This window comes from Heteronotia binoei, chromosome 15, assembly GCF_032191835.1.
Source record: "Heteronotia binoei isolate CCM8104 ecotype False Entrance Well chromosome 15, APGP_CSIRO_Hbin_v1, whole genome shotgun sequence".
NCBI lineage: Eukaryota > Metazoa > Chordata > Lepidosauria > Squamata > Gekkonidae > Heteronotia > Heteronotia binoei.
Window position 1 is genome coordinate 21,391,333 of NC_083237.1, and position 21,110 is coordinate 21,412,442.

The 21,110-nt window shown below is 48.5% G+C and overlaps 2 protein-coding genes across 2 annotated transcripts; both read right to left on the reverse strand.

Annotated features, from left to right (window-relative positions):
• Positions 1 to 3,833: 3,833 nt before the first annotated feature.
• Positions 3,834 to 5,974, reverse strand: LOC132584500 (perforin-1-like). The gene is made up of 2 exons (XM_060256391.1): positions 5,424 to 5,974; positions 3,834 to 4,916 (listed from the first exon to the last, which is right to left on the reverse strand). The coding sequence occupies exons 1-2, from the start codon at positions 5,972 to 5,974 to the stop codon at positions 3,845 to 3,847; spliced, it is 1,623 nt and encodes a 540-aa protein (XP_060112374.1). The 3' UTR covers positions 3,834 to 3,844.
• A 5,462-nt stretch (positions 5,975 to 11,436) lies between these two features.
• Positions 11,437 to 16,585, reverse strand: LOC132583304 (perforin-1-like). Its single transcript, XM_060254967.1, has 3 exons — positions 16,025 to 16,585; positions 13,866 to 15,054; positions 11,437 to 11,460 (listed from the first exon to the last, which is right to left on the reverse strand). The coding sequence occupies exons 1-3, from the start codon at positions 16,564 to 16,566 to the stop codon at positions 11,437 to 11,439; spliced, it is 1,755 nt and encodes a 584-aa protein (XP_060110950.1). The 5' UTR covers positions 16,567 to 16,585.
• Between the last annotated feature and the right edge of the window lie 4,525 nt (positions 16,586 to 21,110).

The following is a 21,110-nucleotide window of genomic DNA, read 5'->3' on the forward strand; positions in this document are numbered from 1 at the left end:
ATCATAGACTCAGGGCGGCTCACAATCTCCTTTATCTTCTCCCCCCCACAACAGACAACCTGTGAGGTGGGTGGGGCTGAGAGAGCTTTCACAGAAGCTGCCTTCAAGGACTGCTCTGGGAGACCTATGGCTAACCTAAGGCCATTCCAGCAGGTGCAGGTGGAGGAGTGGGGAATCAAACCCGGTTCTCCCAGATAAGAGTCCTCACACTTCACCACTACACCAAACTGGCTCTCTAGGGATACTTTACGCAGCAACTGAGCTGCATCTCTGTTTCTAGAAACTGAGTTGAGTGTCAAGGGACAGTCCATGCTGTAAAGTGTCAGAAGTCTGCCTAGTGCTATTGAGAACTGGGGCCTATATTCAAGTGGGAACAAAACGGTTGGTTCTGATGGTGTGCGCGTGTGTATTGGTCATCAAAAGTTAGTCATTAACATGCCCTTCCATCCTTGTGTTTGAAAGCAATTTTAATATCTTGAAGATAAAGTCTCTTTTAAAGAGACTTTGTGCATGAGACCATTTGCATTTTCTTCACTAAAAGCTTCCCAGGAATCTGGCGGGTAGGGGAGGATTCCCTATCAGCTTCTAAACTCTGCTTTTGCAAGCATTCAAGACTGGACCGCAAGAAAAAAAGCCAGGGTGGGGGGAGCTGGACTTGGAAACCGGTAGGCTGCTTCCTTTGGTGACTGCTCTTCATCTGAACACTCAAAATTGGGGTGCAGGTTTCCCTGAAGAAATACCCCCGTGTCCCTCAAAGAGAGAAAGGGAAGCTGCACACCCATCCAGTCGGGCTGAGAAAAATGCCCCATCCTTGCACAGAGATGCAACACGTGAAAATGGGGAGGTGAAGCTTTCTCATCCTGAGAAAATGCATTGCTCTTTCCCTGTGGTGTTTTCTGAAAGCCAGGGGTCCCTGGGCTTGGATGAAAAGAAACATGAGGTTTCTCTTGTTAACTCGCCACCACGTCTGCTAGCTTTCTGGAACTTCCACTGACAGGTCTGACGCATGTTGCTTCTAAATCTTCACCCCACTTCCTGCCTTGGTTGCTCGTAACGGGAAAGATGTGGGGGGACTGAACTCTGATGTGGACTTCATGGTCTGTGCATTGTGCTTGTGGGTGAGATTTGGAGATTTAGCTATAGTGACTTCAAAGAAGGTGTAATGCTCAATCTTTTCTCATTTGAACATAATGCTCTAAACTTCAGGACAACCTTGTTAATCACACTTAACCTAAACCTAACATGTTTTTAAATACAATATTGTGTCCCAGCCATAACCTTAGTCAATAGCAGTTCATGAAAAGGCGTCTCAGTGATCTAGAGTACAAGCCCCCCCCCGCCCTTTAGGCCTCATCCTGCAATCATGATTACCCAGTGATAATGATTGAAATCAGTTGGGCATTGGGATATGTGAAAAGGTTAACTGCAAATCTTCTTTTGTATGCAGAGATTTAAAGCAGTTCCATGAGTTAGTGGAGGGAAACTTACAAAGGGCCAAGTTTATCATCAAGGACTTTATCACTTCAGTTGACAGTGTAAGTTATGCTTTTAAGCACCACCCACCTTCCTAGGAGATCTGCTCTTCTGTTTCCCTACCTTTAAATGTAGTTATATGCAGTGATAAGAAGGCAGGAGCGTTCTAAACCTCAGATCTCAGAAAGCCCTGCTTGTCAAAGGTATCCCTGCTTGGAGCTTAAGCTGCTGTGTTTATCACTCCTTGCTTAGTCTACGAATACAGGAGCACAGAGATTTCATACCCATAACCATGTCAAGGTTCGTACCACCACCTGAAAACTGGAGTCAAAGTACATTTGACTCTCTTGTGAATAACACCGAAGACTGAGTCTTGTTATGTGCTGCATTCGCAGCATAGTTTTATAAGCAAGTGCGGTACAAAGCTTTGAGCGTTTCCTTGTGCTGAATAAACTGCATACAATTTGTTGGGACATACAGACATTGGCTAAGAAGAGTTTATTGCTGGTAAAATAACAGGAACTGGTGTACTTGTTGTGACACCATGGGCATCACCAAGAGTCTGCTGGGAACTGACCGTAGAGCTAGGCCCCATCTTTCTAAGAGTTCAGAAGATTTCAGAATTCTTTGATTGTCTACAACTGATCTACAGTGACTTACACCTGCTTAACTCACAAGCTGATATGCCCTGTATAATTTCTAGGAGCTTTGTGCAACATGAGAAGAAAAGAGATTGGATTTATACCCTGCCCTTCACTTGGAGTCTCAGAGCGACTTACAATCTCCTTCCTTTCCTCTCTCCACAGCAGACACTCTGTGATGTAGGTGGGGCTGAGAGAGCTGTGACAGAAACTGCTCTTGAGAGAACAGCTCTGACAGAACTGTGACTGACCCAAGGTCACTCAGGAGGTGCATGTGAAGAAGTGGGGAATCAAACCCGGTTCTAACAGTCCTTGCTCTTAACTACAAACACCGGACAGCTGAGTTTGTTAAGAAATGTCTAACGATTAGCATTTATATAGAGAGCACTCACATCATCTCAGCAGCCTCAAAGGGTACATTGTGGCTTTGTGGCAGAGACAAGAACCAGGGATATCTAGCTCAGCTACTGAGGAATCTGACTAAAGGAGTTTTGACTCTCAGAAGCTTATGTTCTGGGAATCGTGTTGGTCTCTAAGGCTCTACTGGACCCAAATCTTGCTTTTCCACTGTGAACCAACATGCTACCCTCCGGAAACTTTCTCACCTACCGCTACACTCAACGGCTTTAAGCTGATCATAACTTGGTAGAAGTGCTGGAGAGTCCCCATAGTCCTGGAACTTTCATTCTCTCCAAAGCTGCCATTCCTTGTGTTTCCTTTAGAGGGAGCCATGCTAGCTGATGCCATGATTTCGCACAAGTAGCTAGCATCTTTTCTTTGAGCTTCTGCTTGCACAAGAGCTCTAACGCCTGGGGCAATTTTGTGCTGGGCCCAAACGAATGATTGGAAGTAATTGCAGTTTCACACAAAGGTGAAAATGTATTAAAGGCATGCCCAAAGTTTTCCATTGCCGATGTGCCCTGCATACATCTCCGGGAAACAGTTTTGTGAGGGACATTGTTGTTAGCAGGGCCTTTTTTAAAAAGCAGGAATGCAGTTCTGGCTGGCTTGGTGTCAGGGGGCATGGCCTAACATGCAAATGAGTTCCGGCTGAGCTTTTTCTACACAAAAAGCCTTGTGCAAAACAATGGCGACATCAGGTGTGTGTGGCTTAATATGCAAAAAAGCCCTGTGTGAAACAATGGTGATGTCAGGGTGGTGGTGGGGGGTGGCCAACTGAGTTCCTGCTGGGCTTTTTCTACAAAAAAGGTTCTGGTTGTTAGGAAGCCCTGGGTCTCAGATTTGGGAGCGGGACTCATGGCAGTGTAAAACTAGTCTGAAATTGCAGTATAGTGATGATACCCTTTTGGCTGCAGCATACAGGAAAGGCTCGAATAGAAAAGGCCTTTTGCCACAGTGGCATGGTCTCCATGGAGCCTTGAACAACAGTTTCATTAAGGTTCTGTCTAATTAAGCCTCATCCAGGGACTCTTTCTATATAACTCTTATGCCAAGTATTGGACTAGTATTGCTAAGTAGAAGAAATTCATTTTTTAGTCTTGCTTGGGGGGAGCAGTGAGCGGTTGGGTAGCAGCAGGGCTTTTTTGTAGCAGGAACTCCTTTGCATATTAGGCCACACCCCCATGATGTAGCCAATCCTCCAAGAGCTTACAGTAGGCCCTGTAAGAAGATCCCTGTAAGCTCTTGGAGGATTGGCTACATCATGGGGGTGTGGCCTAATATGCAGAGGGATTCCTGCTACAAAAAAGACCCTGGGTAGCAGTGACTGGTTAATGTTGCTTCTGGGGAACGTAGTCATGACAGCTGCTGCCCCCTAGAGCAGGCCCACACTCTAACACATAATAATACTCAACCCCTCCACGAGCCGGATAACATTTCTTCCAGACTTTCCCCCCGATCACAAGACCCTCGTAACAGGTTGCCAAAAGGTCGTCGTGCCAGATATCCTTGTCCCAGACCTGCACTTCGATGTAGTTGAGGCCCGTCAGTTTGACCGGCCCAAAGTCCAGAGTTTCTGACCACCAAGGATGGTTGTTGTTCTTGATGAACCTTGTCCGCATCTCCTGCCCTTGGAAGAAGACTTTGACATAGGCGTCGGTGGCCGAGAAGTGGTCGGCCCACAGGCCGGATCCATTCTGGATGTGGACTTGTAAGTGGGCAAGACCCCGCTCCCGGGCACAGCACATGGTGTCAGTAATAGCATCGGGTTCACACATGCATACGCAAGGGTTCTTTGAGCTAGGGTAGCTCCGGCCGGGGCACTGTTGTGTGCAGTTCCTCCAGAGGGCCCTCTGGGCAATGTAGTCCCTCACGGCTCCCCTCAGCACTTCCCTCCTGGGGTCTCCTCGATCTATCAAAGTATGGACCGGTAGGAGGGAATATGAAACCACCCCAGGGCTCGTTTTGAGGTTCTCTATCCATTCAGAGAATTGCAAGATCTCCCCAGGTTCTGCAAACAGCAGCTCCACCTGGCTATCCCCTCCCACCACCTCTGTGCGCCGCTGGCCGTAGGCCTCCCAGAACATCCCTTTGGCTTGGTTCCTCCGAAGCTCGTGGCATTTGAGGCTCAAGGAATGGGACATCCAGTCAGGGCCTAGAGAGGCTTCCAAGGTCAGGCAGTCCTTGATGTCGGAGGCCGTCAAGCCTGCCAAGGTTGCCCCGCAAGTCCGCACGGCCAGCAAGTTGCGCACTCTCCCCCCGAGCTGCGCTTGGCTGATGTAGTGCGTGCCGTAGGTGTCGATGAAATGCTGATACTCCCCGGGGTCGTATTTGCTGGGAAGATTCCGTACCACATGGGAGAAGTGGGGGGACAGCAGGGTGGGTCTTGGGAGGAGTCTGAGCCTGCTCGGAGGAAGGGCAGGAGATTAGGGACCAATCAGGGTGTCTGCATTCCTTCAGCTCCTTGTGCCAGAGAATAAAGGCCGAATCAGAGAAAAAAGAATACAACAGGGAATTCCAGGAGCCCATCTATGCACGAATAATGCGCCTTGCACATTCTTTTAATGCTCACACTCAGAGCTTTTTTTTGTAGCAGGAACCGCTTTGTATATTAGGCCACACCCCTCTTATGTAGCCAATCCTCCCAAGAGTTTTTAGGGCTCTTCTTACAGGGCCTACTGCAAGCTCTTGGAGGATTGGCTACAACAGGGGTATGTGGCCTAATATGCAAAGGAGTTCCTGCTACAAAAAATAGCCCTGCTTGCACCCAGAAGGTGAACTTGCCTAAATTTAAGGCAGAGGTGAGCCCAACACCCATAACCACATCCATCATTCCCCCTGCTTCTTGCCCTTGTTGTTAACCCCATTTCCCATCATGCATCTGCCAGGTTGCCATGAAACCAAACTTACCTGTAATACTCGCAGGAGACTTCATGCCTCACAAAGCTGTATCTGTCTTGCTGGGCTTTCTCATGCGCGTAAACGACCATCTGAGAGCGAGCCCCAACTAAAACCACCTGGCCCTTGGCGACGGACTCCATCTCCTTGGGCAAATTCAGCTCCATTCTCCAGTTGTTCTTCACCTCCCCGGCCAGCGCTTTTGCCACGTCCACATCAGAGTGCTCCACGGAACTGCTCACTTGGCGGTGGCATGAGACGTGTACCCGCCAGTCCACCCCGGCCAGGGGAAGTCGCTGCAGCTGCCCATCCATCAGAGGGTTCAGGCACAGAATGCACGTCCCGTTTGGGTCCAGCCATTGGCTCATGTCCACCAAATAGGCCCCCTTCCTTTGCAACGTAGTGATGTCAACCCCTTCCCCGGCCAAGTTATGTCCCGGCACAAAGGCAGTGTGCTGGTCACAAGTAGACTTGGGGAACAGTTGGCAGTGGGAGGAGGCTCTTTGTGGGAGGAGGGAGAGAAAAGGGGAAAAGGCGGCTAGGAACAGGGGCAGTCTGGGCATTATGTTATCAGGTGGGATCCCTCACCCCGGGAACTTCTTTGCTGCTGTGCTGGATCGCCCTAGGAAGAGAAACAGGGCCACATAATCAAGAGTTGGGGATTGAACACAGCAACATATGAAGGGCCCTTATACTGAATCAGAGTATTGATATATCACGCTCAGTTTTGTCTGCTCACTGGTGGCACAGCTCTCGGGTCAAGGTGTTTCATATCCCTTGTTACCAGATCCATTGAACTAGAGCAGGAGTAGCCAAACTTGCTTAACGTAAGAGCAACACAGAATAAATGTCAGATGCTTGAGAGCTGCAAGACATGACCAGATGTTTGAGAGCCAGAAGGAACGAAGGAAAGCAGATGGGGGGGAGGAAGAGGTGGAAAGAAAGCAACTTTAAATGCATTTTCCAACCTGCTGGCCGGCTTGGCTTGAAGCAGCGATGTAAAGAGACAAATGCCTTCTCCAAGCTGGCTGATGGGATGGTTGGGGGCTTCAAGAGCCGCACAATATGTGTGAAAGAGCCTCGTGCCGTTTGGCCACCCCTGAACTAGAGATTTAATTGGTGTCTTTGGCATGCAGAGCAGAGATTCTACCACTGAGCCACAGCCCTTATTCATCCACACTCATATAGATGGACCATGGTCCAACCAGGTTTATCCAGGACTTAACATGAGCTGTCACTTTACCCTAAGATCTACATTTATTTATTTATTTAGTGGACTTATATCCCGCCCTTCTCACCGAAGTGTCTCAGGGCGGCTCACAGCATAATAATTCATACAATTCGATTTAAAACATTTACAAATACAATTAAAACTATAATTAATAAAACAAGATAAGATAAAACCAGCGGTCTATAGAAGCATTTTGTTCCATCCAGAGATGTTCTCATTATCAGTTAGGTGTTATAGGCCTGCCGGAAGAGGGCTGTCTTACAGGCCCTGCGGAACTGCCCTAGGTCCCGCAGGGCCCGCACCTCCTCCGGCAGCTGGTTCCACCAATAAGGTGCCGCTATTGAGAAGGCCCGATCCCTGGTGGATTTTAGGCGGGCCTCCTTTGGCCCAGGGACTACCAGCAGGTTTTGTGAACCCGAGCGTAGTACTCTCTGGGGAACGTGTGGGGAGAGACGGTCCCTAAGGTAGACATGTCCTAGGCCATATAGGGCTTTAAAGGTAATGACCAACACCTTGTACTGGACTCGGAATATTACTGGCAGCCAGCGCAGATCCCGGAGCCCCGGCCGAATGTGCTCCCATCTTGGGAGCCCTAGTAGCAGCCGGGCAGCAGCGTTCTGCACTAACTGCAGTTTCCGGGTCCGGCACAAGGGTAGCCCCATGTAGAGGGCATTACAGTAGTCCAACCTCGAGGTGACTGTAGCATGAATCACTGTTGCCAGGTCGTCGCGTTCCAGGAAGGGGGCCAACTGCCTCGCCCGCCTAAGGTGAAAAAAAAGCGGACTTGGCAGTGGCTGCTATCTGAGCCTCCATCGTCAGAGAAGGCTCCAATAGCACCCCCAGGCTCTTGACCCCGTGACATGCAGTGTCAGAGTGGAGATTTGAACCTGGATCCTAGTGCAATGCTCTGACTGGCTCAAACAGAGATGCTGGAATTTGAATTCAGGACCTCACTACATGCAAAGCACATGCTCTGCCCTGTGGTCATGTTCCCTTCTCCCTTGTCCCTGTGACATCTGAAATACTATCTAAAAAGGTAAAAGTAGCCCCCCGTGCAAGCACCGAGTCGTTATCAACCCATGGGGTGACGTCACATCATGACATTTTCTTGGCAGACTTTTTGTTACGGGGTGGTTTGCCTTCCCCAGTCATCTACACTTCCCCCCCCAGCAAACTGGGTACTCATTTTACCAGCCTTGGAAGGATGGAAGGCTGAGTCAGTCTTGAGCCAGCTATCTGAACCCAGATTCCTGCCAGGATCAAACTCAGGTCATGAGCAGAGCTTGGACTGCAGTACTGCAGCTTTACCACTCTGTACCATGGGGCTCATCCTGAAATACTACCTACCTAACTAAATGGAAAAATCCCAGGATTCTGTAGAGAGTTTGATTTCCATTTTGTCTGTCAAGTTCCAACCGGGCTGGAATTTTCCCCCCAGATTACTTGTTCATTACTTGTTGATGCTTCAATTTACAATGCTTGATCTCAGCTGAGCCCCAGAAGCTATTTCCATAGCCAGGGAACAACTATGGAACTGCTTGATATTAATACAAGGGGAAAGCCCAGCCCACAGCCAAGCATTTCAAATTAATGTGCAGGATTTCCATAGCCGGGGGTGTTGGGAAGAAGCAGACCACACACCCTTTGTTTTGTTTTTTTCAAAATCAGCCTTTCGTTGAAAGAGATACAAGTTGTACCTGTCATCCAGAGAAGAAGGTGAGGTGGGGGTGAAATCTGGATTCCGGGCTAGGCTCTCGCTATCCGTGGAAACTCATCCATCTGCAGGGCAGAGCTGCTGCAGTGTTCCAAAATGCGATTGGAGCAAGGGTAAACACCAGCAGAATGAAGGCAGTTATTGATTGGCAGCTTGGTGTCTTTGTTTGCACAAAATGTGGGACTGAACATGGACAAGGAATAGCTGTTGTTTTAAGGGCCTCTCCCAGCCAGCTTAAGCTATGGTAGGAAGCTGACATAAACCCTCATTCAGAGGATTAACTGTTTCCCTGCTGCTGCTGTACCCTGTTCCAGAAGATGAGAAGCCATCCCACACCCGTCACCTCCTGTCTATTTCCTAACACTGACCTAATTCTTAACATTTCCCTTGGGCTGCACTCCTTCAGACCGTCGGTGGAGGTGGAATGGCTCATGACTGAACGCTTTCCCATATCTGCATGCACCTAATATACAAAGGAGTTCCTGCTACAAAATAAGCCCTGTCTTCATTCCATACTTTCTGGGGCAGGATGGAAGAATTCCAAGCCACGGCTTCCAGTTGAGGAGTTAAATGTCACTGCCTCCTCCCCTGCAGCTTCGCTCAGCCATCTTTTCCATCTCCCAGCTATTTCAAACCACCATCTTCTACAGCCCTTGCACTGCCTAAGGAGAACTCACATACCAAACTTGGGACACTCCTGGTTGGAACGCCCTTCCAACACAAATTCATTAGGGCAATGACCTTTATAGATCAGGAACCCACTGTGCATGGGACCCTGTGAGCTACAGGCATGTGACATGAAACGATGCAGCATCAGAGGCACATGATAGGAACGGAGGAAGCCAGATGTATGACCTCACTGGTTTCAAGGTCAGAACCGTGGGCAGCAGAGCAAGAGAGCCGGGGCCAGGAAACACAAGCTGATCTCCCAGAGGCGTACCTTAGTGCAGAACGAGGGAAGGGTTAGAGCCATGGAAGGATCTTCTCCACTGAAGAATTCATTTGTCTCACCCACTGTTCTTTCTCTAGGCATGCTTGGGAAAGGGGGCCAAAGATGTGAAGCCCTTGCTCTCTATGCATGTGCCATAACATGAGCTTCCAAAAGGCAGCAAAAACTAATGGCAGCCAGGGCTTTTTTTTAACAGGAACTCCTTTGCATATTAGGCCACACACCCCTGATGTAGCCAGTTCTCCTGGAGCTTACAGTAGGCCCTGTAAGAAGAGCGCTGTAAGCTCTTGGAGGATTGGCTACATCAGAGGATTGTGGCCTAATATGCAAAGGAGTTCCTGTTCCAAACAAAGCCCTGAATTTGGCAGCTCTCCGGGTGTCTCAGGACCCAGCAGGTGGGGATCAATGACACACAAAGGGGTTCCAACAAAAGCGATTGAAGATCACTTTAGTAGGAGATCTAATCTTGAATGCTCTGACCCTCAGGCTTCCCATTTGTAGCATGTGTTGGAGTGAGCGACTCAGCATGCCTGGATATAGGGGGTGGAGGTGGCTACCTCTCTCTGAGTGTTATCTCACTGAATGGGATACCTCTCTTCAGGCCCATATCTAGGATTTTTTCTGGAGGGGGTGACAGGGGATGCTAATTTAATTAAGAAAGCATGAACAAGAGGAGACAGGATTCAAAGGACCAGGAGGGGGTGTGTCTGGCAGATTTGGGAGGGGGGCACTGCTGCCATGGCTCCTGCCTAATTTTGGCCCTGCCTCTGTTTGTCTTAACCTGGGTTGCCCTGAGACCTCCCACCCTCTCTTCACATGGCTTTCCATGAAGATACATGTCTCTGCAGGTGTCTCCCACAGAAGCAATGGCCATGCCTTCATACTCCCACACACATCATGCCAGACAAGCTGGTCATTTGTGACAGGGAAAGTGCTCTTATCATTAGGCTTCTTTCTTTTCCTTTGACTGCAACCTGCATGTGAACTGGATGATCTACTGGAATAAATGTAAGTTTACCTTCTTCGCAACATACTTCTCAGAAGATTTTATTTACTGCACTCAGTATCGTGCTTCCATGACTGGGCAAACCCTGCTGTATTAACCAAATATCCCAACAGTATGCACATACAAAAGTGTCGTCAAGTCACAACTTATGGTGACCGACCTCAGTAGGAGGCTTTCAAAGCAAATGAGAAGCAGAGGTGGTTTGCCACTGCCTTCCTCTGCAGAGTCTTCCTCAGTCTTCCTTAAGGGCAAAAGTCTTCTGAAATACGGTGAGTCACCATGACAGAATAACGTACCATCTTCCATTGCCCAGTTCTCAATATTTCTCTTATCTTTTTTCTGTTTTGTTTTTTAAATCTTCCCTTTCTCTGCCTGCGACTCTTACCAGTCTGACTCTTCCCCAGCTGACCCACTTTCCCAATCGCTAGACAAAAAGCCTTGACATTTTTACTCTCCTAACAACAGCCGGGTAATTCTTCACAGAACTGCTCGCAAATAGGATCCTGCCATAATCACAGCCTGCCTCCCTCTGTCTGGGTTGCCCCCAATTCCCTTACACATGGCTTCAATTATCTAGAAAGTGGGAAAGTCAAGGGGAGGGAGAGTGGGAAAGTTTTCCCCACAGATTTCTTTGAAGAATGGGGGGAATAGGAGGGCTGAGTCTCAATCAGAGGCTTTCTCTGGCATTCTTCAGCATGCGCCTGCCCAGCCAAAGGCAACTGGCTGGCATCTGGAGCGTTGTATTTTCGTCCAGTGCAAACCAAGACTTTGGAAACAGAGTTATGACTGTCACAATCCCCTGAGCCTTTGAGTTTGGGAAGGTGTCTTTCATTACCTTAAGCAGAGCCGGGCAGCAGAAAGGGATTCCCTCCCAAGTCGGCAAGTTCCAAGCAGGGTTCTTTTTGTAGGAGGCTGAAAAGTCAAGAGTGAGCAGGAACAATACAGGCCAGAAGAGGGAGGACCCTAGAGACACAAAGGGTGGGTGTGTTTTTCACATAAAGAGACTTTTTTAAAATCTAAAAGTCTATGTTTTTAAGAAGGCCTCAGATAAATGAGGGAGAGGGGTAACATAGCAGAGACCAGGCTTGTCCAGAAGGCTCTATCCAAGCTAATTTTAGTCATGGACTAATATTCAAAGGACCCCATTTCCTGGAAAACAGATCAAGCTTCTGTGGAGAAAACAGATCAGCTTTTTTAAAATGCCTGTGGCTTTTAAAGGAAACACAGCCGATAAGAGGCTAAAATGTAAAGGAGAAGAGGCAGTGGGCTCTCCTTCTAGATGGCCATCTGACAGCAATGCTGATCCTGTGAACTTAGGGGAGGTATTTGTGAAGTTCCTGCATTGTGCAGGGGGTTGGACTAGATGACCCTGGGGATCCCTTCCAACTCCATGGTTCTGTGATCTCTGGTTCAGACGTTACCCCTACCAGGAATCCCTCAGGGGTCCTCTTCGGCTCAGCACTCCTTCCTAGCTCCCTCTGCGAGGTGGGGTGGGAGATAATAATACTGACCCCGCTTTCAAGGTTGCTGTCATGAGAGCCAGTTTGGTGTAGTGGCTAAGTGTGTGGACTCTTATCTGGGAGAACTTCAAATGCTTCTTGAATTATAATTGTCATAGTAAAACCTTACTCCCATCATACTTTTTCAGTTTCTTTCTCCTATGTGGCCCCAGTGGCATTATGATGATTTCCCTCTGTCTGCTTTATATGTTTTGCTATCCCCCCCACCCCTGCTTTCTGTGGTGAATAATATCAGAAAGTTTGTCAAATTTTGGAGTTCAGCAAAGGAGCCCAGAAACAATCATGGGGGGAGGTGGGTGGGTATTTTAGGGAAAGAAAAAGTACAATAAAATGTATAGGTTCCAGAGCTCTGCTCTTGTGAGCTCCTGCCCAAAATGAGACCTGTTTAAAGGAATGGGTTTATCATCATAAAAGGAGCCACTTCTTCACCCAAAGAATCATTAACAGGTGGAATTCACTGCCCAAGGAAGTGCCAGCTATGAGCAAAGACAGCTTCAAGAGGGGATTGGATAAACATATGGAGCAGTGGTCCATCTGTGGCTATTAGCCACAAGGTATAGAGGGAACACCAGGGCTTTTTTTGTAGGAAAAGTCCAGCAGGAACTCATTTGCATATCAGACCACACCCCCGACATAAAGCCAGCCAGAACTGGGTTCCTGTGCATTCCTGCTAAAAAAACAACCCTGGGGAACACTATGTCTGGAACAGAGATGTCCTGGATTCTTAGTGCCTGTGCGGCCACAGTGGGAGGGCTCCTGGAGTTCTGGCCCCACTGATGGACCTCTTGATGGCATCTGAGTTTTGGCCACTGTGTGACACAGCGTGTTGGGCTGGATGGGCCATTGACCCAATCCAACATGGCTTCTCTTAATTTCTTAAATAAGTAAGACCCAGGAATAAGAGACTAGCTTTATGAATTCCCAACTCAAATGGAGTTCCTGTCGTATGATGCCTTACCAGGTGCTTGACCTCACCCTTGGTTTTGTACTCTCAGGGTGGCAGTAAAAACAGGCGCTTATCCAGACCACAATTGCCAGCCTCCAAGTGGAGCCTGAAGATCTCCCAGAATTACAACAGATCTCCAGACTTCAGAGATCAGTTCCCCTGGAGAAAAGGGCTGCTTTGAAGGGTAGACTCAGTCTCTGGCATTGTACCCCACTGAGGCCCCTGTCCTCCCCAGCCTCCACCCAGAAATCTCCAGGAGTTACCCAACCTGGAGTTGGCAATCCTAAGTCCCATCTCCTTGCCAGTGGCACCTCAGAAGCCAAATATCTGAGGTCAGTCATCCCTGAGTTTGTTAAGTTTATGGGCCCTTTTGGAAAGTAGAGAAAGGATAATAAGCACTACCACAAAATGTCTATCATGAAAGTGAGACCAGTCACGAAATGGCTGCCAAGGGTGTCAATCAAAAAATGCTGGGGGCTCCCCATTCAAGAATCCTTTAGGTGAGGGCTGCTGTTTCTAAGTGAATTCTCCCTGCTGACTCAAACATGAAGCTTTTGGGGGATCTTTTAAAGCACATTCTGTTCCAGTGAGATGGCAGAAGGCCAGAACTGGCTTTTTGCATGGGCAGGGGGAGAGAAAAAGTGAGTGCCATGAAGCCCATGGGTTCCACATGAGAGACTGCAGCATTAGACTTGTGAATATGGCAGAGAATTCAGCTTGCCTTAGCACAGCAACAGTTTGAGAGGTGGACAACAAGAAGATATTTATTGTGACATAAGCTTTGGCTGGTTGGTGACTGGCCAGCGAAATGGTAGCTGGTGGGTAGGGAGCCAGGTTGTAGTTTTGAGAGAGGAGGCAGCTGAGCACAGAGTCTCTGTGCTGAAAGAAATCCAGTGGATCCTTTGGTGGTGGAAAGTGTTGTCAAGTCACAGACAATTTAAGGCAACCCATGGAGTTTTCAAGGCAAGAGATGACTAGAGGTGCCTGCTTCTGAGTGTCAGCTCTGGACTTCCTTAGCCGTCTTCCCTCTGAGTAGAAACCAGGGCTGACTCTACTTAGCTTCTGGTATCTGATAAGATCAGGCTAGCCTTAGCCATTCTGGTCAGGGCAGAGGGTCCCCTAGCAAGAGCCTTTCCTGTCATGTGGCCTCCTTTGCCCATACGTTGCAAGAGGGCTCCCTCATATCTTGGCTGCTGGGGGGTATAATCCATGCAGTGGTGGCCACCCAAGTAAGGCCCACACACCAAGTGGTACTGGAAATCCAGGCGCCCGTGATCCAAGTAACAGGTTTTCTTTTGAGGCTCTCCCGATTCCAGGCTGTACTCACATGACCCTAACAAGTCATCATCATACTTGCTGTCCTCGTCCCAGGCTTGTACCCGGAGCTTGCTGGTTTCTCCCAGCAACTGGATGTTCCCCAGATCAAAATGGATATTCCATACCGGGTTGTTGTTGTTCCATACCGTTGACGTGCGACTCTCCTTTCCCTGGAAGAACACCTTAATATAGGCGTCGGTACTAGTGAAAATGTCCCCCCAGAGATCATGGGCACATTTGATAGTCACTGTCAACTTGGCCAGGCCTCGCTTTTTTGAGCAACACATGGAGTTGGTGTTCCCATTGTTGGGACACACGCAGGAGCAGGGGTCATGAGCGCTGCGTTGAGTTCCAGGTGGGCAAGGCTTTGTGCAGTTTCTCCACAGAGCTCTTCTGGTCACGTATTCGCTCACCGCTTGCCTCAGGCTCTCCCTTCTGGGATCCTCCTTGGCCACCAAAGTGTGGATTGGTGCCAAGGAGTAGGAGACCAGGCCGGGCATAGTCTTGAGGCCAGCTACCCACTCCTGGAAGGCTTCCTTACTCAAATCGTCAGAGAAAAGCAGGTCCGCATGACTATTCCCACCCACAATCTCGGTATGCCGCTCGGTGTACATCTGGTGGAAACTCCCCTTGAAACTCTGCTTGTTCCTCATCTCTTCACACTTCTGGTAGGCTGCATCCATCTTCACTTTGCTGTCGCCGATACTGGCAGCTGCCTCGACGCTCAGGCAGTCCTTGACTTCTTCGGCGTTCATCCCATCCAGCACTGTCTCACACTCCCGTATGGCGGTTACATCCCTCACACGTCCCCCCAAACGAAGCTTTGTTATAAAGTGGGTCCCATAGGTTTCTATAAGCTGATGATATTCCAGCCATGAAGCATGGTGATACTTTGCGGGGAGAACCTTCAGAGCACGTTTGAAATGCTGGGTGAGCGGCTGCTGGTGGCCAATGCGAAACCTGCAACAGAAAGGTAAAGCGTATTTGTTCTGTGCCCTTCCTCACAATCCATGTTGAAGATACGAAAGTGCTAAAACTCGGCTAAGAATATAATTAAGTGTCTTGTCTAGGGCTGCCAAACCCCCGGCCCGGGCAAGGGTTCTCCCGCCCTGGAGGTTCCCAACCCACCAGCCCACATTGGGCTGGCGGGGGGAACCTCCCCCGACATCACCCGGAAGTGACATCATCGCACCGGCGACATCGCACTCTGGCTGTTCTAGGCATTTCTGAGAAAACTCTGTGGTTTTCCCGGACGTGCTAGCAATTTGGGAGGGAAAACTCTATGGTACAATAGTTCATAGTCCACAGGGGACTTGGCAACCCTAATCTTGCCAGATCTGATCAAGGCCTGTCTATTCCAGCATCTTGTTTCCAGCTAGAGAGAATTACAGTTCATCTCCAGACTAGAGATTACTCCCCCTGGAGAAAATGGATGCTTTTGTTATATATTTTTTTTACGTTTCTGAGGGAATACACCTGGAGTTCAGTTGTAATAGCAGGAGATCTCCAGTCACCACATGGAGGTTGGTTCCTCTAGAGGTGGTTTTTGGAGATAAGAGAGAAAGTGGTAGATAGAGGCCAACCAGTGGAAGCAGAATTCAAACTAGGTACTCCTGGCTTATTGCTAACACGCTGTACCTGTTTTGCAATGCCCTCTTCAGGACAGGGATTTTTTGTAGAAAAAGCCCAGTTGGAAATCATTTGCATATCAGGCCACACCCCCTGACATCACCATTCTTTCACACAGGACTTTTTTGTAGAAAAAGCCCAGCAGGAACTCCTTTGCATATTAGGTCACACTTCCTGACGCCAAGTCAGGAATATCTGCTCAAAAAAAGCCCTGCTTCAGGATAATCAAATTTGTCACTTCCAAGGGTTTAATATAATTGGAATATTTACCCGTCCACCCCACACACATTTGCCCACTCACTTGTAGAAAACACAGGAGACTTCATGGCTAGCGAAACTGTACTTGTCTCTCACGCTTTTGTCTATGCTGAAGTCGGCCATCTTGGAATGGGATCCCGCCAAAGTCACTTGGGAGTGGACCTCGGGCTTCACCTTCACTTCCAGGCCCACCTTCCAGTCGTTCTTCACATCAGCTCCTGCTCCCTGCACCACCGAGATGCCTGACTCTTGCAAGGAAGAATGCAACTTCCGGTGGCACGAGACGTCAACCTCCCAGTCGGCCGCGGCCAGCGGAAGTCTCTGGAGCGGCTTCTCTTCCAGCAACGGATTCTGGCACAAGGTGCAAGTCCCGTCTGGGTTCTCCCACTGAGTCATATCCAGCAAACTGGCGCCTTTCCTCTCCAGTGTGGTGACATCAAAGCCTTCACCGGCCAAGTTGTAGCCAGGCACAAAGCCCTCACGTTCTTGGCAAACGTCCTCTGGGTACTCGTGGCATTTTGGGGAGACACCATTAAGGAAGAGGAGAAGCACAGAAATGGCAGATGTGGGGTTTCCTTTGAGCATGGCTGGCCCCACAGAAAGATACCCTAGGATGAGAGAGAAGAGGGGTACTTTTCATTACATTACACATCATTTAAGAAGCGTGGCCGCATGAGTCTGGAATTTTATTTATTTATTTAATCCACTTATACCTTGCTTGTTTCTTCAATGAGGACCCAAAGTGGCTTAGAACATTCTCCTCTCCTCCATCTTATCCTCACAACCACCCTACGTGACATAAAAGTAACCACTGCACTACACCACATAGTTAAATATCCAGAGTTAGTCTACCTCAATACTGGATGTGGGCACTGGGCAGGCCTCATTTTGAGCAGGACAGGGGCGGAGCTCCAGAACCTCTAAATTGTATTGTGCTCTTTCTTTCTTAGCCCTCTCCCCAAAAATACTTGCTTCCATTATTCAACCCCGCCGTGAGAATTGTGCTGAACTCTAAGATTTGACAAACTTTCTAATATCGTTCCCCACAAAACATGGGGAAATAGCCATAACACATTAAGCAGACATTTGGAAATCTTCATCATACCACTGTGACCACACAGGAGAAAGAAATGTTAAAAGTATTTAAGGGAGTAAGGCGTTATTATGACAATTACAATTCAAGAAGCATTTTAATGTAAATGCTGAGCTGATATAACTTAGTACACCTTCCGGTGATGTTGGAAGTGTGTGGCATATGCAAATGAGTTGAGCTAATGAGCTCCAGCACCTCTTTTTCTATAAAATGACCCCCTGGATGAGGGGAACAATCAACAAAGGAAAGAGCTTGTTTTCAGGGCCCAAAGACATCCGACCGAAAACATTCACTTTTTTCCTTCCGATTAAAACAACTTAAAGCATTTCCGTGGGTTCCTTAAAAGTATTTTGGGCCCGAGGCACTGTGCCTAAGGGATAAGTCAACCCTTGCGAGAACTGGGTTTGATTCCTGCTCCTCCTGCGCATGAAAACTGCTAGGTGATTTTGAGTCAGTCACACAGTTCTCTCAGAACTCTCTCAGCCCCACTTGCTTCACAAGAGGTCTGTTGTGTGGAAGGGAGGGCAGTTGTAAGGCACTGTGAGACTCCTCAGCGTACAGAAAAGCAGGGTATAAAAAACAACTCTTCTTCTTTCCTAAAATGCTGTGTCCAACCCACTTGGACCCACTCTGGCCTGCCAGAAACATAGCAGGCACTGGAAAATATGTTGCTGGGGGACATGGCAGTGAATTTAGGTGAAAATTTTTTGGGAACTCAAAGTGGCTTTTCCCATGGTTGCCCCCTCCTCCATGTCATCACCTTCCCCAGCTTCGAGAGGGCAAGTTAGGCTGAGAACTCGTGAGAGGGTTGCCAGGTCTGTGTTGGAAAATACCTGGAGACTTTGGGGGTGGATCTGAGAGAGGGCGGAGTTTGGGGAGGGGAGGGGCCTCAGCATGGCACAGTGCTGTAAAGTCCACCCTTCGAAGCATGGCTCAGTGAGGGATTTAAACTGAATCCTCCCAGGTCCTGGCCCTCTGCTCTAGCCACCATGCCACACCATAGGGTTGCCAATCCCCAGGTGGAGGCAGGGCATCCCCCGGTTTGGAGGCCCTCCCCCCGCTTCAGGGTCATCAGAAAGCGGGGGGAGGGGAGGGAAATGTCTTCTGGGAACTCTATTATTCCTTATGGAGATTTATTCCCATAGAAAATCATGAAGAATTGATCCGCAGGTATCTGGGGCTCTGGGGGGGCTGTTTTTGTGGTAGAGGCACCACATTTTCAGTATAGCATCTAGTGCCTCTCCCCAAAGTACTCCCCAAGTTTCAAAAAGATTGGGCCAGGGGGTCCAATCCTATGAGCCCCAAAAGAAGGTGCCCCTATCCTTCATTATTTCCTATGGAAGGAAGGAATTGTGTGTGCCGTCCCTTTAAATGTGATGGCCGGAACTCCCTTTGGAGTTCAATTATGCTTGTCACAGCCTTGATCTTGGCTCCACCCCTAATGTATCCTGGCTCCACCCCCAAAGTCTCCTGGCTCCACCCCCAAAGTCTCCTGGCTCCACCCCCAAAGTCCCCAGATATTTCTTGAATTGGACTTGGCAACCCTACCACACCAGCCCACATGGGATGTGGGAGATGCTTAACTTTTTCACACAACTTTAAAAAAAAATAATAAAGCTATCATGGAGGAGAGTCAGGGATTGAGGGGGTGTGATCAAGGAGGTGCAATTAACCCATTCTATTTGTGGTGTTTTCCTCTTCTAAATTGCCCCACAGGAGAAAAAAGCCAGGCATGACCTTGTTCCCGTGGGGCCAGCAACAGCTTCAGGCAGGGATCATTTCGTAGAAAAAGAGGTGCCGGAGCTCATTAGCACAACTCATTTGCATCTTCCACACACCCGACATCACCAGAAGGTGTACTAAATTATATCAGCTCGGTGTCTACCTTATTTATTTTATTTATTTATTTTAGTATATTTCTATTCCTCCCATTCCCCGTAGGGCTTAGGGTGGAGTACAGCATATAATAAAACAATTAAATACAATAAAAACATTTTAAAAACAGACAGCTCAACAGCACTCAGAGAAGTTTACCATATCACATATTGCCCAGCCTGGCCATCTCACATCATGAGATCTCACAGGTGACAGTGCCGATAGGGGAGGCGAACCAGATCAAGAATAATCTACCTTAAAATGCTTCTTGAATTATAATGGTCATGATAACACCTTATTCCTATCATACTTTTAAAATTACTTTCTCCTATGCAGCCACAATGGCATGATGAAGATTTCCACCTGTCTGCTTTATGCAAAATGGGTGATGTCTTCATGCCTTGAGTGGTCCCTGTAAGAAACAGGCTTCTTGCCTCCCTGAACCTTTAGCTAGTTTGGTGTAGTGGTTACGTGTGCGGACTCTTATCTGGGAGAACCGGGTTTGATTCCCCACTCCTCCACTTGCAGCTGCCGGAATGGCCTTGGGTCAGCCATAGCTCACTGGGTGTCTGTTGTGGGGGAGGAAGATAAAGGAGATTGTGAACCACTCTGAGACTCTGAGATTCAGAGCGGAGGGCAGGATATAAATCCAATATCGTCATCGTCATCTAGCAGGACTCATGTTATTCTGGGAGACGTGTCTGCGGATGCACGGGATGTCTGCTTAGCGTGTAATGCAGTGGGGGTCATTTTCCTCCTGTGTGCCCAGCCTCCTTCAAAGGCTCTTGCTCAAGCTGGAAACACCTCGACTACTGAAAACATAACGTGGTCCTCCAACCATATTGGGAGTCAGAGGCTTCCCACAGAGCTGCAAGGGATTTCCTTGGGGGGCAACTCACTCTTCCTTGCCTCCATCTCCTTTAGATTTTCTGAACATATACAAAGAACTCACAAGAAGTTAACACTGTGCAGGGAATTCAGCATCCCGAGAATCACTTTAAAGCAAAGCCAAGCCTTAGTCCTACGCGAAGCACAGACTACTTTCAAAGTGTGCAGAGACCGCCTACAGACTTGCACGGCTGAGCTGGGTTTTCAGGTATCGGGGAGCAGGTTGGAGGGGCTCAAAGCCTGCACAGTCCTTTCCTCCCTCCCCACCCCTCCCAGCAGAAGCAAAACCAGCTATCCATGCCACCAAACCTAACACCACTCCCATATTTCCTGTGCACAGACAAAAAAACACCAGAATCCCTCTATATCCCTTTACAAAGAACAAACCTTTGGCAGCAGCAGATGGGCAGTTGTCTGCTGTGGTGGCAACGAGTGTCGTTTGAACAAGGCTGGCGTGTGCACCTGAATGACAGGATGTGATAGCTTAGTAAGGAGGAAAGGGAAACCCCAGCCCCAACTGTGACAGAAGGGGGTGGGAGGCTGAGAAGTCTGCTGAAGGTGTGATTCTGAGGTTTCCACTCATCACAAGACCTTTGAAGGCGGGTGCTGGTGGTATCTCTGCAGGCGTTCAGGAGATGAGAAGGACCTCAAAAACAGCCTCTCTTCTAGTGCCCCTCAGGGCTCTCTTTTGAGCTACAAGATGTGCTCGGTGCAGACAGGGAATCTGGGCAGTCGTCCTTCCACCAGCCTTACAAATTAATCTAAACAAGTTACTTGCTCACATTTCCCCACTCCCCCCAGCCTGCCTTCCCGTGTTGACTGTGCCGCATCAGCTGTTTGAACATATAAAACGAGTAAATTCTCCCAATGAAGTCTGAGTCCTGTGGCACCCTTAAGATCATTAAGTTTAATTTTGGGTATATCTGAAGAAGTGTATCCGAAGAGGTGTGCATGCAAAGGAAAGCTTCTGCCCAGAATTAAACCTCAAGGTGCCACTGGACTCAATGGCTGCGATCCCTAATAAGTGCACTTTCAATGCACTTTACAACTACACTTTACTATGTGAACTGGCAAAATCCAAGTGCATTGAAAGTGCATTATTTAGTGTGTGTGATTGCAGCCCTAGTGTGTCAGTTTCAGCACCAGGGAGATTTAACCATCTGAGGCTCTGTCTCATGCCGCCGATACAGGCACTGTGGGATGGCAGAGACTTGGAGGAGGATGGGACCAAGACAGATTGACAGTGCCATCCTAAACCAGAGCCAGGCAAGAG